The sequence below is a fragment of the Heptranchias perlo genome, chromosome 24 (assembly GCF_035084215.1).
Source record: "Heptranchias perlo isolate sHepPer1 chromosome 24, sHepPer1.hap1, whole genome shotgun sequence".
Classification (NCBI taxonomy): Eukaryota; Metazoa; Chordata; class Chondrichthyes; order Hexanchiformes; family Hexanchidae; genus Heptranchias; species Heptranchias perlo.
The window spans coordinates 28,896,682-28,913,925 of record NC_090348.1 but is presented as its reverse complement, the minus strand read 5'-3'; the positions used below and the strand labels follow the sequence as shown (position 1 = coordinate 28,913,925).

Sequence of the window (17,244 nt, the reverse complement as noted above, 5' to 3'; positions counted from 1 at the left end):
GACTGTTTTAATGAATATCTAAAATTTTGCTCAATCTAAGATTATCCTGACAAAATGCATTTAAAGGGAATTATTGACATGAAATTGATTTTGAAATTTTTAGAAATGTACAGCAAGGTGGTTGGTTTCACTGCATGCAGATGTAAGGATGTTAAATGACTTGCATTTCCTCTGCTATGTTGCAAATTAAGACTAAATCTCACATCTTCTCTACCGGAGACAAATCACATGCTGGATAGCTTTGTCTAATGTGTATCAGACATTGATGAGTTCATGAATATGCTATTTAACTCTGAAATCAGTTTGCCACTGAAGCTGTTGCTTAGCAATGAAAAATTTCTAGTGGAAGTTTCTGTGTGAGTAGTTTTAAAAATTTCTTTATGCATGACAATATTTGAAAAATAGTAATACAAACTGAGACTATCGAAGTGGTATTCTTCCTAGAGGCAGTTGAATAATTTGAATATGTCAAGTAAGACACATTCACATTACCCATTCCTCTTGTTTGTATCCTTCCTGGACTGGCTGAAAGACATAGCCAAACAATCCTGTATCCACACAATAGCCAATCAAATTTTCTATAGTTACCACATCTTGAAGATTAAATAATATTCTATAGGAAGGGTTTCTTATCTTTGGAAAACTGCATTTACATACTGAAGTACACCAGTTCAGTAATCTTTGAGCTATTTTCCCCTATGGAAACTGTTTAGTGATTGCTGGCTTTAATTAAAATTGTAGTTATCACAGACCTTGCTCTTAGTCAAAGGAATAAAAAATTGTAGAGATGCAGTGCACTGGAACACTGTGCCAGAGAATGGGAGATGGTTTTGTATCTGCAATTCCCCACAGGCTAGGTGCCTGATCTGATATCCCACAGTGACCAGATTCAGAGTGGCAGTGGCAGGGGTCAGCAAGTAGGTCAGCTGCCTACCCTCTGATCAGTGAACATGGTGGGGATTCCCAAAAGGGAAAGGGGAAGAAGTATGTTCAAAAGAGAGAATTTTACTTGCACTCAAAGTAGTAAATTATTAAAGACCAAGGCTGTAATTTCACTTCTGCAGTGTTGACATTTATCACTATGCGGGAACAAAACTATTTTATGGCATGACTTGTAATTATGCACTGCTGGATGAATATTTAAATCCTAGTTTCAATTCTTCTGCATGCTTTCATGCCTCCATTGTTGTCTGGAGTGCTAGGAAAAAATGCCAATACCACAAGGATTAAAAAGACACTCACAAAGAAATACAATTGGTGAGAATAAAGGCACTATTTGGAACCCCAACACAGTTGGGGGATAAAGATATTTTGTTGTGATTTGTTGTTTATAGTGCTTAACTCCATCACTACAATGCTGTCAAGTTACTGTTTTAACACTCTGGTGGTGGCTGAGGTCTGTGTATTGCTACAGTATTTTTTCAAGTCACTTAACAATCCTATTGCCCTCATCCCATTATAATGATATAGAAATCTTTGCTGCACTAAAGCAGGAGAAGTAACATACATTGCTGTAGTTATAATTCATTTGATAGTGTTAGCAACACACCTGCAAATTGAAATATCCACCAAGCATTATTTTAGTGCACTGATTAGTTCCTGTGCGTGCTATTTTAACAAAATTATTTTTAGCTTCCTAGGCCAAACAATTTTTGACCTTCCTTTTTGGAACTCCCTTCCCAATCTCCTCTGCACCTTTAAAAACTTTGACCAAGCTTTTGGTTGCCACTCCTCAACCTCCCGGCAAGGACTCAGCACCTACTCCTTTTCTCTTCTGTAAAATGCCTTGAAATGTTTTTCTACATTAAAGGTGCTATACAAATGCAAGCTACTGTTAGTGACTTCTGTAAAATAACACATTTAGGAATTTCACACCAGTGTGTTAACCTGTGTGCTCAGTGTAATTTCAATTTAAAAATAAAAATCTGGAATAAAAAGCTAGCATCAGTAACGGTGGCCATGAAGCTACCGGATTGTCGTAAAAACCCATCTGGTTCATTAATGTCCTTTTAGGGAAGGAAACTTGTCGTCCTTACCCAGTCTGGCCTATATGTGACTCCAGGCCCACAGCAACATGATTGATTCTTAACTGCCCTCTGAAATGGCCTAGCAAGCCAGTCAGTTGCAAGAGGGCGGCTCACACCACACTCTCAAGGGCAATTTGGGATGGGCAATAAATGCCGGCCTTGCCAGTGATGCCCACATCCCATGAATGAATTTAAAAAAAATAAAGGGTGGTGGGAGCAGATTCAGTGGTGGCTTTCGGAAGGGAATTGGATAGGTGCTTGGGAGGGAGGGGTTTGCGGGGCTGTGGGGAGGGGGCAGGGGGAGTGGGACGGGTTGGATGGCTCTTTCAGAGAGCCGGCACAGGCACGGTGGGCCAAAGGGCCTCTTGGTGTGCTGTATCATTCTATGAGGACCACTTAGTGCGAGCCAGCTTGGTAAATGCAGAACGTGGCTTAATTTATCAAATGATAAGACAAGGGCAAAAGAAGGAAAATTAGGTGAAACTTTATGCTCCCAACGGGTTATAGATGCGAGACGTATGTTACCAGGAAAGGACACTAAAAGCAGACAGTAGAAATAGGTTCAAATGCAATTAATTAGCTGTGTTTCTGGAGAGAGAAAGGATTGAGGGAAATTGGACATGAATTTAGATTTGAGGTTAGGATCAGATCAGCCATGATCTTATTGAATGGCGGAGCAGGCTCGAGGGGCCGATTGGCCTACTCCTGCTCCTATTTCTTATGTTCTTATGTTCTTATTAACCCCGATAGTGAAAATGGTATTTGACAGCAACAAACAGGAATAACATTCTGCCCCAAATGTCTGACAAAGGCTTTGTTAACCAAAGGGAATGCTATGAAGGACTGCAGTGTATTACTATGTTTGAAACGTAACATACAATGTTTGATAAGTCTAGCTTCATGACATTGCTTTCGAGACTATCATTGCTCACATATCAGACTCAATCACTTATATAACTGAAATGAGCATATAGTCCAGAATTTGCGCGAATAAAGTATTTTCACTACAATGAAAATCCATCAATTAAGATTTAAACAATGTAAAGATTATAAAAAAGTTGTAAAGGCTGGAAATTTGAAATGAAAATAGAAATGTTGGAAATGCACGCTAGTCAGTCAGCATCTGAAAATTGCTGACTGACCTGCTATGCAATTCAAGGATTTTCTTTATTTATTATAAGGAATGTAAAGTTTGTTCTTTGGTTTATAGGTTGATAATTTTGAAGTCTAAAACACCTAGATATATAATGGAATATTATAGCTTACTCACTGGTTGACCAGGTTCATCTCCACCCAGGATTCTGAAGCCAAACCCAGATTCCTGTCTGCGTAAATAGACATCTAACTCACGGTAGTCTGGACCTAATTCAGAAGTGAACATGGTCAGAATACAGTCAATATGGTCAAAATGCAGGCTTCTACCTGTTAGTTCTCTTGAGATGATTACAAAATGATAGAAGGAAATGTGCTTTACACAAACACCTACTACACAGAGTATGTTACACCAACAAAGGTTTATACAGGTGAAACAAGTGCAAGTTCCAAGGATGAAGGATTGTAGAGTTAGAAAAACTGGAAGAACCAAACAAGGATCCTGCTCGCTGTAGCCTATGGCTTTTACTCGTGTTAGATTAGAAGTGCTTCAAAAAATTCGAATATTTTGAGTTATTAACTAATGGAACGGCTTGGGTTCTGTTGCTGGCTGTGATCCTTCCGAATTCACAACAGCTGACAACAAACAGGCTTTAGTCTTTAAGGCTAAGTGGAACTTTGTCAAGACTTCTACAACAATTATCAGCTCATCTGAACCCTCCTTTATATCACCTAAACATAATCAGCAACTTCTCCAGATAGAAACTCTGTTCTGATTCAAGGATTTAATATTCACCACTTTTATTTGCACAAAGGCAGCATACAATTTTGAGCACACCAGAGTTGGCATTTTAAGCATGTATAATTCAAGCAGCATGAGTAAAAAGGACAAGTTTATAACCTGAACATCTTATGAGGGATGATGCATCACATCTGTCCATGCATCTCCTGCAACATTTTAATTGAATGTAAGGTTTGAGCTTTATAACCTGCATTAGGCAGGGTTTTTGTAATCAGTTCATTTAGCCTGCAAAAAATAAATAGCTTTTTTCAGGATCTCCCTATTGTGTTGCTTTGTTTAGAAAGAGCAGTCAGCAAGCAGGATGGTGTTTGGGAAGCAGATGATTTGTGACTCAGGTGGTTGACGTGTGATTAACCAATCAGCTTGTAAGACACACAATTCTGAAATTAAGTTGTTCCACAAAGGAGCCTTTTCTAGTCAGTTTGGTATATGTACATTGAACACCTCCCTCTTGTTCCTTAATTATCTGAACTTGCAAGTCACCATGGGTACTAAAAATGAGATTTTTTATTTCAAATGGGGCACCTTAGGTAATAACTCAAATAATTTCACAAACCCAAGGATTGGCACTGATGGCTCTCCAGTTGGCTGTGCAGACAGGTTAAATCCAAGTTGTCGATGGTATAATAAATTATGCAGGCAGCAGGAGGTGATCAAATGCTGCTGGTGATGTGCTTTTGAGTTTTTTGTGACCACAGATCATGACATCAATTGAACCCTTTCCTACGCATGACACTACTGTGTTTCTATTATAGTAAGTGCACTTAACAACACTGCCTCACACATGTGCTGTCAGTTTCATACTTAGCTAACTTATAAGCACTCCAATTTCCTCCAAAAACTGATTGCCATTGCATTGTGCAGGCACAAATGTGCGTCACGTGACATTGCGTACAGAATGGTGGTGTGGATTTTGGAGCATACAGTACGTGAGGCCCAATTCACTCATTTGAGTCTACTCACTAGAATAAACAGACTGGCTCAGGAAATGGGAGAAGGAAACGTGTTCAGAAGCCTGCTGGTAAATATACAGGACAGTTTTACAAGTGCCGTGATTTCAAAATACATGCACTGGTTTCTGGGATGTTGCACTGAGCTGTTCAATGCATGACTAGTCCAAGTCAAGCCATCTAGTTGGTGGGTCTTGAAGCATATAGTTGTGCCAATTTTCATTACACCATGAATCTAATGCTCAATTCAGAACCATGTTCATAGTGCATTGATAGCATTAGAGTCAACCTTCTGAATTCCAGGATCATCAAAGTCTGGTATCTTCATTTACCTCACTGCAAAATTTCATAGATCCATGATAATCTAATAAATTTATACACCCTAAGAAATTCTGTAGTGTTTCCAGTAAGTACAACATAGTCTTTGGTGTTTCAGACCTTTAGCCTATAGAGGAATGCTTTTGGCTGTCTCACTAAATAATCAGTTGAGAACTGGCAGAATTCCCACACATTTCACTACAGTTTGAATGTGGTTTCTGCCAGACATCAGATTTGTGACTCTAATAAATTGTGTGCGTACAGTGCAATTTTACTACTGCCTCATTAAGTCATTGTGGAAAACTGAAGCTTTTCATCAAACGGGTATGAAATTTGTGCCAATGAACAAAATGATTAGTTAAGGCTTCTCTGTTTGTAGCTGCTGTTATTTAGAATGCTTCAGACCTGTCGTTGTTAGAATAAAGGACAACAGGAGAAAGTAAATGATCGTGTAGAAATAGTTGGCTGCAACCAGATGACTGATTAGACAATCACAATATCCATACAAATGGGGAGCTACATTTAAGCCACAGAATGATGAATGCTAAAGTACTTGCCAGAAGAATCAGTCCGATATGCAGTCCTTGGTGGCATTTGCTCTGTACAGGAAAATGTGGAATTAAACAAAACTATGCATTCATGTAGAGACATTTCATGTTGCCAATAGTTACTCAAGCATCCCTCTGCATTAGGTTTAACCATCAGAGGCCTATTTAGAAATCGTTCAGGAAGAGCTACTAAATGTATCAATGTACTGCTTGTAAGAAAATTATTCCACACTCTACTCAGAGTGTATGAAAATGTTTCAATAAATCTATACAGGCGGTTGGTAAAAACATTCTGACGTTGGTGTCATTTGTAATAAAGGTCATGTTATATAATCAAAACAAATACCTTACTGTTTTCAAAGGATAAAGTGCATTTGTTAGCTGTTATTCAAAAAATCTATTTGTAATCATCTGGGTTTTTAAATAAACCAAGATCTTTTAAAATGGAATTTTTAAACAAGTATAATTAACCACATTGCTGTGATGCATATGTTGTTGCATGTTAGGTTGCAAATCAATTCAGCTCTCAAAAGGTCATCGTATGTCTACTCCATTTAAAGAAGATGCGACAACAGAAAATTTTATCAGGAGGTGATCAATTTTACTTACGCCTACTCTCATAGATAGCTCTCGACTTCTCATACACTTCATACGGATCAGGTTTCCTTTGATCAAATCCATCAGAAGAGTCAGGGAACGAAGCCCTGTGGACATTAGGTGGGAAGGGAAGAGTCTGTGGTAGGGGCTGTGCCGGGAAGTTTGCCTGAGGGCTGCCCTGATTCTCCCATCTATCTAATGTCTGAAACAAACAAACAATGTGTTAAAAAAATACTATAGCTTATGTTTACTCTGCTTTTTGCTTGTTTTCTCCCAATCTGGATATAGACTCCTGCCGGTACAAGGTTCAATGATGCCAGGCATCTGCCGACACCTCGATAAGGTGGCAATTTTAGATGTCATTTACATGGAATTTTACAGCACAGAAACAGGCCATTCGGCCCAACTGGTCTGTGCTGGTGTTTATGCTCCACATGAGTTTCTTCCTACCTTACTTCATCTCATCCTATCAACATATCCTTCTATTCCTTTCTCCCTCATGTACTTATCTAGCTTCCCCTTAAATGCATCTATGCTATTCGTCTCAACCACTCCATGAGTTCCACATTCTCACCACTCTCAGAGTAAAGAAGTTTCTCCTAAATTCCTTATTAAATTTATCAGTGACTATCTTGTATTTATGGCCCCTAGTTTTGGACTCCCCTACAAGTGGAAACATCCTTTCTACGTCTACCCTATCAAACCCCTTCATCATTTTAAAGACCTCTATCAGGTTTCCTCTCAGTCTTCTCTTTTCTAGAGAAATGAGCCCCAGCCAGTTCAGTCTTTCCTGACGGTTGTACCCTCTTAGTTCTGGTATCACCGTGTAAATTTTTTATCACTTTCTCCAGTGCTTCTATATCCTTTTTGTAGTATGGGGACCAGAACTATGCACAGTACTCCAAGTGTGGTCTAAGAAGGTTCTATATATGTTTAACATAACTTCTCTGCTTTTGAATTCTATTCCTCTAGAAATGAACCCCAGTGCTTTGTTTGCACTTTTTATGGCTTTGTTAACCTGCATTGCTACTTTTAATGATTTGTGAATCTGTATCCCTGGATCCGTTTACGCCTCTACCCCATTTAGACTGTTATTTTCCAAGGAGTAGGTGGCCTCCTTATCCCTCCTACCAAAATGCAGCACCTCACACTTATCTATATTGAAATTCATTTGCCATTTACACATCCATTCTGCAAGTTTGTTAACCTCCTCTTGTATTTTGTCACAATCTTCCTCAGTATTAACTATACCCCCCAAATTGCTGTCATTCCCAAATTTCGATATTGTACTTCCGATTCCCAAGTCCAAAGCATTTGGGCAAGCTGCTTTCCGGGCCTTTGTCAATGGTCTTCTGAAAGTGGCTGATAGGCGGTGTGATAGAGCAGTCCAAGCCCAGGGCGACACGAAACCTGATTCCCTTCCCTCCCTCCCTCCCTGTGAAGATGTGTCTGATCTTTGCCGAACATCTCCATACACATTGTGTGAATGATCAAAAAGATGGTTTCAACTACTTGCTGGCGCAGTGTTTTGAAGCTTAAAAGTAAATCAATCGGCATTGGCTCTTTGAGCTAAGTAAACAATTGGAAGAAGCATCGTTCTGATTTTTGATACGAACATGTAATTTTATTTTGTTTGCTCCAAAGCTACATGCCTGACACTTGACTGATCTTGTGAAGAATACAGTCCAATATATAAAAGTTATCGATAGTCAATGGGCCTCCATATGCATGTCTTCGGTCTATTGTGGCATATGCTGTGAACAGGAAATGCAAATATATCTTCTGACAAAATAAAATCTCTGAAATATTTTCTCTTTACCATTCAATACAATAAAGTTGTATGCGAAACATGCCATAAACTTAAATTATAATCCAGCATGTAGCACATCAAAAACAAATTTGTTTTATTTTAGCACAGTTGTATGGTATAGAATACATATAATGATATAAAAGTCATTCAACAGGTTAACAATCTAGAGAGAGCTTACATGGTCTCTCACTGTACATCTATTTTAATGGATTGGATTTTTCCAGTAAGTAAAATATAAAAAAAATCCTGAGGAAATGGAATTCCAACTTATGAGACTGGGCTACAAACTACATGCAATAACAGCCCGAATGCTTACTGACTGATAAATCCTGTCTCTGTGTAAGGGCAAAAAATTATGACTTGATACCAGTATGGAATGTAATAGTCAGTGCTGTCTATTAAATATTTAAATTCCTGGATAATGTAGCACACTGCAGCATGTAGCTGCCATCTTATATAGCAGCACTGGGGGAAAAAACTGAGTGTTGGTGGCTCGAGTAACCATTTCCTAAAGGATTTGCTTTTTGAATAGGGCTCGTATCCTAAAAGGCAGGAGCAGTTTGTTGACTAATCTTTTGGTGCAGCGTTGCCTTATTTACGCAGTTGGGAAGAAACATTAATTGTCACTCCTGGTGCCTTCAATCAATTGTACAAATTTTTTAATGTTTAATAATATGTATAATTGATTGATAGCACCAGGAGTGACAATTGACATTCAGTATAAATAGCCCTTCTCTCCGCAAAGCACTAATCATAACATCCTGCCTGTAACCAAGTTTTTTTTAGTCAACATTAAACACGATTTTATCACTCTCAATGCCATAAGCAGTTTAGTGCCAGTGCAAATGTAAATCAGGTTTTATGATGCTTTACTTTAACATATTCCAGCAAATCTGAATTAATTCAAAGGGGAGGTACCATCAAAAAGTTCTGTTTTTATAACTTAAAAATGACTAATGTAACCAAACCTATCACTTGGGCACATAGCAGTAGAATGACTGTACAGATGATTATCGCATTAATTCAACTCTTCCAAGATAACGACCTCATTAAAAAAGAATCACAGATTTGCATTCCCATTCCATCTTGGTAAAAGCTGATCTGATGTTGTCACTATATTAACGGTTTAGGCTGTCCTAACCTTTTTACTACAGTTATTACTTTCTTCATCCTCTTTCACAGGATCATTATTGGCCTTTAAAGATCAAACTATAGAGAGTTTTGGTTTATATCCAGCTAAATAGTAATGCTGGGGCTTGCAAAATGCATGCAGCCTATCTGCAATCTAGAAGACCAAGTAAGCCCTATTGCGTCTTAACAGGTGACATAGTAGGGTGGGCATACCTAATTTTGCAGGGGCAAAATCCTTAAACTGTGGAGCAAAATGTTTTGTTTTATGTTTTGTAAACACACCCTCATGGGCGGTCCCCTCACATGAGAAATAAATTAGCAAAATCACTGCCAATTTTTCTCTCTCCCCATGTGTTTCCCTCTTTCTCCAAGTGTTTAAACTTCCCTGTCTCAACTTCTCCCCATCTGGCTCTCTCAACTTCTCTCCCACTCTCTCTAATTCTCCCCCTCTCCCCTTATGAGTGTCTTTTTAGTCGAAAGTCGTGGTATAAACCAGGAAAACAAGTCCAAGACAGAAGTGCCTCAAGCTTTCCCTAGTTTATATTCTGTTTCAAAAGAAGGACCGACTTGGCAATCGGTTGTAGCAAAGAGGAAGTTGGTGACAACAATTCACCCCATAACATATTCTCTCCTGCTGAGTAAACTCACTGCTTGTCTCACTTGGAGCTGGCTGAATTTGCTCCTTCTCTCCTACTGGCCGCATTTACCTCTCTCCTTATCACCTGCCCAATTTACTCCTCTCCCCCTTGCTGGCCGTATTTATCTTTCTCTCTTGGCCACATTTACTTCTCTCTCCCTTGCTGGGCTTACCTCTCTCCCACCAGCCACTAGACAAAGATCCCTCTCTCGCTGGTCGCAGGCTGAACTTGTTTTCTTGCTCGACAAGGCTCCCCATTTCACTGGCTGAAGCTACATCTTCCGGTGAGTGAAGCTTCTTCTCTTGCTGGCTACTAAGCTGAAGCTCATTTTCTCACTGGCATCTGACTGAAATTTCTGCTGTTTTCCAATGATGTTGCTGAAATCAATATCTGCAACTGTTCCAAGATGTCGGCTGCTCTTTACTTCTTGTTTAACTTGTTTGAATTCTGTAGTTTTTGAGGGGGGTTGGGGGAGGGGGCTGTGCCAATATTGGTGGATAAATCCTAAACCATACAGGTAAAACCAATGCAACTAGAAGTAAGGAGCAGCCGGCACTTTGGAACAGTAGGGCAAATTCATATTTTAAATTTGCAAATTCGCAAAAAAGTGCAGATTTGTGACAGGATGCCCTCCAAACATAGCACTGAACAGAAAATTTCTGCTTGTTTTGTTTTGTAAAAATAGCCGGGCTGTAGTTTATATTTAAAAAAATCCTGTGAATTCTGGAAATTTGAAATAAAAAGATAAAATGCTCGAAGTACACAACAGGTTAGTCAGCATCTGAAGAGACTCATCATCACATTTGAAACATTAATGTATCTCTTTAAGTTACTAATTGACCTGTTGTGCATTTCTAGCATTTTCCACTTCCACTTGTAGACTTTTTTTATAATTACATTTTATTCTACTTTATACTTTCAAGTGCACCAAATAAAATTACTAATATTACTGAGGTAACAAATAATGGCAACAAATCCTTTTGCCTGCCATGATATTTTAACAAGAACTTTGTATCCATTACTGTACACTTAGTTCTCAGAACAATGAAATGGTGAAAATGACCTAGTTTTCAGAGATTTGAATGGGGTGCAAGCAGATTTTTGGCATCACCCAGCACTGTTCAGTTGGGTCTAAAATCTATTAGAATCGGTCAACGATTGCATTACCAGCTTACTCACCATTAGAAAATTAGTAGCTCTTTAAATAGGGGCATTTTAGGATGAAGTGTCAAATCTTTCAGAAAAAGCATCAAGCACATTTTTTTCTGAATGACTTGCATTTGAAACTAATGCTACATGAGTTAATTAGACTCAGAGTAACAAAAGTACTAGGTCCTCTGTCAGTCTATGAACAAAATGTACCAGGAAAAGCATTTTTTTCTGTGCAGATGGCTGCCTACAGAGAATTAGCATATAGATAATACAGGGTCTACACTCTCAAGATTTGATAGGGTTCACCGCATGAATGCGAACTAGATTTATTGTAAACAGAATTATTGAACATTCAAAAGAACACGTTATCTTCTTTCTGCAACAGTACAAGATAATATAAAGAATGCTAGCTACTTTCTCTAGATACATCAAAACAGAGAAAAGCTGCTGATTAAAGTTAAGCAAATCACTTTTTGAAAAATCCTAAGAATTATAATTTTCATGTAAGGAATCTTACAACACCAGGTTATAGTCCAACAATTTTATTTTAAAATCACAAGCTTTTGGAGATTATCCCCTTCGTCAGGTGATTCCACCTGACGAAGGGGATAATCTCCAAAAGCTTGTATTAATGCTTCATTTTAGATACAAAATATTTCTTTAATTGTAAAGCACAATTTTTATTTTTAAGAGATGATTTTTTCTATCCACCCCACACAAAAATACATCAAATTCTCACACGTTTAATCCAAATTATTCTGCTTGAAGAAAAAACATTTCTCATGAATAGATGAGGATATTTAAAATATTTGCTGCAAGTTGGTTTACAGAACAGGCACAGATACATACACATACAATTTTAACCATAATACCATGAACATTATAGTTATCATAGTTATTAATGTCCAGTTATTCTAAGTTAAATGTTTATACTAAAAAGGACAAATAAGGGCTCATTTATTAGGGAAGTGTAAGCAGGTTAGTCGGAGCTGTTTTGATTTTAGCAAGAGAGTTGTTTTTGTTTAAGTGATCTGTACTTTTTAACCTACTTTAATCCTTTTGTTCCTACAGCTGACTTAGTAAAGCTCAATGGCTGAATTTACATGAAGAGACAGACAGACACATACCCATATTCATTTACTGGCTTGTTGTTTAATTTTGCTGAATGAGCAGCTGTTTCACAAAATGTCGCATGATACTGTAGGACACAACTTACGTTCATATATTACCTTCCATTTAACAAAATGTCCCAGGTACTTTACAAGACACTGGACACCAAGCAGGAGAAGCCAAGCATTAGCTCTCACCCAAGTCAGGGGGTTCAAACCCCACTCCAGAACTTGACCACATAATCTAGGCTGATACTTTAGTGCAGTATCAAAGGAGTGCTACATTGTTGCAGGTGCCATATTTTGGATGAGGCATTAAACGAAGGCCCCATCCACCAGTTTAAATGGATGTAAAAGATCCCATGGCACTAATCGAAGAAGAGGAGGGTGAGTTTTTCTGGTAACATTTATCCCTCAACCAAAACCACCAAAAACAGATATACTGGTCATTAATCTCAATGCTATTTGTGGGACTTTGCTGTGCACAAACTGCCTACATAATAACAGTAACTACACTTCAAAAGTAACTCATGGGCTCTGAAGTGCTTTGGGACGTCCTGAGGATGTGAAAGGTATTACACAGATGCAAGCTCTTCTTTTATGAGAGACGTAAGGGGAGGTGATTGAAAGTGTGGTCAAAGGATGTTTATAAAGATATGGAGAGGTAGCAAAGCAATGAAGTTCAGGGACAGAATTCTTGAGTAGGGCTCTGCCACTTGAAGGAAGAAGGAGGTGTGAAAGAAGAACGAGTATCAGACCAGAGTTGCAAGAGCTGATAGGTTTGAAGGCAAGAATCAGGATTCTGAAATTGATGCCCAGGGAACAGGAAACCAGCGGAGGTCAATGTGGACATAGGTGATGGCAGGACTTTGTGCAGAATAGGATATGGGTTGCAGAGCACTCTGTCAGATAACACCTCATAAAAATTAGTTACTAACTCAAGAAGAGGACTAAGTGGCTTAAATGGCTAGTTCTATATACATGTAAGTATTTAACAATGATGCAATGAATTTGTAGAGTACTGCAAATGTAAGAGTTCCATTTGACTTCAGGTACCTCTTTGTTCTACAGTGTGTGCTTTGAAATTTCAAACACCTGTGAAGAACAGTCCATGAGTAATCAATCTGGTCTTCACAGGTGTTTTTCTAAATAAAGAATGAAGACCTGTGGAGGAAATATGTTGAAATTATTGAATAGTGTACATAGAATCATCTAGCAACAACTTTTTGAGGCCTCAGACAACAAAAAATTCATAGGTGCCGTAAAATTCTGGAATTAAGTGATATTCTACGATAAGTCTTTATTTTGTAACTAAAAATGAATTAAAAACAAGCCTAAGTACGTAAATATGATAATTACTGAGTAGTTCTCATCAGCTAGCTAGATCCACTGTAGTAAACATCTCTTAAGTGACACTGAGACCTTTAGGTCCATATTCCTGATGGACTTGGTCAGTGGGAGGCAGCGATTATAAAATAGATTTTGCTCCTTGAAATGGGAATTAAAATGAGGGGGTAAAATTCAACTTTAGCAGGGGCACAAAACAGGTGGTAGCAGATCGACCGTCCATTATAGGTAAATCGGGCGGGGTGTATAACAGGTTGCCGATTCACTACTGCCCATTTTGTGCGAGCGCCGAAGTTGAACTTTACCCTGAGGATAGGGAGAGATAAGTCATCTGCAAAGTTAAGTTACATTACAAGTGGCACATCATGTCATAGCATTAATGCACTGTATCAAGACTGTTAAGATGTGCTTTCCAGCCATAATCCTCCAAATGCTGAGTTGTCACTTTCATCTTTACCATTGTAAAGATGTCAAATACTTCCTCAGAGGGAAAGAGAGAAAAAGGGAAGGACAGCTGTTGTCTAGCCATTCTCATGTAATTCCTAGTGGCCTTTTTCAGAGTGACATTGGCAGATTGGTTGTGGATGATGTACAGGAACACATATAACCCTAATTGTTACAAAAGGAGAAGTTTGTACACACAAGGGTATTTTTTAGTCATTTCTTGTTACTGTGTTTTTTTAACACTGCAAGTTAGAGGCAATTTACGAACAACATTTTATCTCAAGCACCTTCCTAGATGTCCACAATTGTTTACCCCTTAAGCACAGCAATACTTCTAGTCAAGCTGTTCCATTTGACAATGAAAATCAAATCAATTTAAAAACAGCATCAGTATGTTTACTGGAGCCAAAGGCAGCACTTACCTGTTTTGAACTCTTCCAGGGTGAGAAAAAGCCTGCAAAAGATCAAAAGAGAAAAAAGAAAAACTCAGATTGAACTGGCTCACTACAATGAATACAGCATCGTTTAGACATTAATGCTAAAGGTCGCAGCTGACAGTAACAGTTTTGCTCCATGACCTAACTGGGTGTTATAAATAATTGTAATAATGTAGTACAAGATTAAGAGTGCACTTGATCAACCCAGAATTTCCTGGAGACTTGCATGTATGTTGTTGGGATCATTTTGCACCGTAAAAGTCCCAGGAAATTATGGCATAAGTTAGTTAAGCCGTTATTCACGTTGTGCCAGAATTTCCTAAAATTTTTGCGCCACTCTGGCAACGTCCTTGCCGAAACTGCGCAGAATTGATTATCATAACTCCGCCCCCCAATCAAGTAAATGCCGAACACGGTAACCAGTTAAAAAACTGAAGAAGCAAATAGGCGATCGGTTCCGCCGGGGTAGGCAGTAAATGCGAAAATGACCCCAATGTTGTTTTTATTTCTGTTCGTTCATTAAAGCACATACTGGTGTCATTTGTGGCCTCAGAATATTTGTCACCTTAATTAATTCTGAGGCACATGCCCCATAGGCCTTAAATGTTTCTTTGGAAAACGTTATAGATGTTAGGAGCTTCAAAGAGTAGTTGTCCAGTAATTATGTGTGCTCACAAATTCCACACTTTGCCTTCTCACCTTCTCACACTCAGCACCAGCACAGGGAATCTAAAGAGCAGGTCATCTAAAAAGTCACCGTTGTCCAAAGTCACACTGTTGCTACAATCAAGGAACTCTACATATCGAATACAAAGGGGGAATTTTAACTCCCGGGCAGGAAGCTGACGGGACACACATCCGTGTCCGTGGGAGGCACAGCTGATATTAACTGCGTAGAATCATAGAAAGGTTACAGCACGAAGGAAGCCATTCGGTCCATCGAGTCCGCGCTGGGTCTATGCAACAGCAATCCAGCTAGTCCCACTCCCCTGCCCTTTTCCCGTAGTCCTGCAATTTTTTTCCTTTCAAGTACTTATCCAGTTCCCTTTTGAAGGCCATGACTGAATCTGCCTCCGCCACTGCCCCCCGGGCAGTGCATTCCAGATCCTAACCACTCGCCGTGTAATAAAGCTTTTCCTCATGTCACCTTTGGTTCTTTTGTCAATCACCTTAAATCAGCTGCACGGCCTCATTTACATCCCCACTGACTAGCTATCTGCCTGAAACATGCATAAAGAGTGAAGATAAAGATCGGGTGGCCCAGATTGTCACCGTGTCACCGGCACTCAGGTAAGGGGGGGGGGGGGTGGGGGGAGAGAGGCAGGGTCTTGCGGGTGGGGAGGGGGAAAAACCCAGGGCAAGAGAGGCCCAGACTTTCCTTAAGGGGCCTTAAGGAGCACTAATAGTCCTCCTGGCCTCACAAAGGTAAGTTTACATTAAAGGACCTCAGCTCCTTCCCTGACAGGTTTTATTGAGCACGGTGCCTGTCGTGGGCACCCTACTCAGTATGTGTTTAAGATGCCATTGCTGTCCATTGTATTTCATAAATCATTGATTAGCATATATTAATCAGGCTACTGCCTGAATCAGGTGGGCACCTCAGCCACCGGCAAAATCATCAGGGTTAAACATGCTGCACGGCGGGAATGAAGCAGCAAATAGAGCCGCTCAGTTTTAACTCCTATTCCATCCGGTTTCCACTGGGTGGAGGAAGTTAAAATCCCCGCTCAAGTGTGTTGCTATTGTCTATTTATTATATGTCGTTGTCATATTATTAGCAAATGATCTAGTCTGTGCACGGCACAGGAACATGTCAACAATTTGATGTCAGTCCTGGACAATTAGGCAGTGGACTAGTTGATAGTTGGTTAGTTACCCTCTGATACCATTACCTTTCTTAAGAAATCTGATTCATAATGGGCCAAATAGTAGGAAAATGAAAACAGAGCGGTCACGTTACCATTTACTGAGTAAGTTCAGGAAGGAAATATATTTTGTGAAAACAAGAAATATGACTTTTATTTCTTCTTTCCTTTTTTCTTATAAACTATGTTCTCCACTCATTTCCTCAGCAAGAGGATGCGCCAGTACCAGGCCTCTGTCAATTACTCAATATAGTAGCTAGGAGGTTAAAAAAAAAGCAGCACAGTTTCACTCACACACCGATTCTTCCTCATGTCTCCTCAGGAATTATCTCTATTGTTTTCCCAGACAGCCTGGTGAGATCGCAAATGCGGTATCACAGGAGAGGAGAGGCTGCATTCTACCAGTGCATGCCTAGGTGTGTTATGAAATAATAACAAGGAGTCAATATAATTTTATGGGAAGGAGATGGTGCCTAACTGCAAGTGCAGCAAATCTACAATAAAAACATAAACTGTTGGAAATACACAGCAGACCTGTAAGCATCTGTAAATAGAAAAGGATAACATTTCAGATGTAGGCTCTTCATCAGAATGCTTCAATGTTAACTAGTCTTTTCTCTTTATAGATGCTATGATGCCCTAAGCTTGACATGTATGCTCCAGCCGTCAGGAGATGCGTCAACGCCAGATTCATCAGCCGCACTCAGAAGACAGTCCAGAATGTCACCCGAGCACAATGCAACGCCATCGACGCTCTCAAGACCAACCGCAACATCGTCATCAAACCAGCGGACAAGGGAGGAGCCATCGTCATACAGAACAGAACGGACTATTGCAAAGAAGCAGACCGACAACTGGACAACCAGGAACACTACAGACGGTTACCCGCAGATCCGACCAAAGAACACACCCACCAGCTCAACAAACTGATCAAGACCTTTGATCCAGACCTTCAAAGCATCCTACGTGCTGTCATC

At 39.4% G+C, this 17,244-nt stretch overlaps 1 protein-coding gene across 18 annotated transcripts in view; it reads right to left on the bottom strand.

The window, feature by feature from the left end:
* Positions 1-17,244, bottom strand: part of magi2a (membrane associated guanylate kinase, WW and PDZ domain containing 2a) — a 595,536-nt gene that overhangs the window by 47,282 nt on the left and 531,010 nt on the right. For 15 of the 18 annotated variants that reach the window (XM_068004958.1, XM_068004959.1, XM_068004960.1 and 12 more), the window contains 4 exons: positions 14,388-14,419; positions 6,347-6,536; positions 5,747-5,788; positions 3,298-3,389 (listed from right to left, as the gene is read on the bottom strand). In XM_068004958.1, coding sequence (XP_067861059.1) covers positions 3,298-3,389; positions 5,747-5,788; positions 6,347-6,536; positions 14,388-14,419 — 356 coding nt within the window. The remainder of the gene's footprint in view (positions 1-3,297; positions 3,390-5,746; positions 5,789-6,346; positions 6,537-14,387; positions 14,420-17,244) is intronic. The other 3 variants (XM_068004950.1, XM_068004954.1, XM_068004963.1) reach the window with 1 other exon arrangement.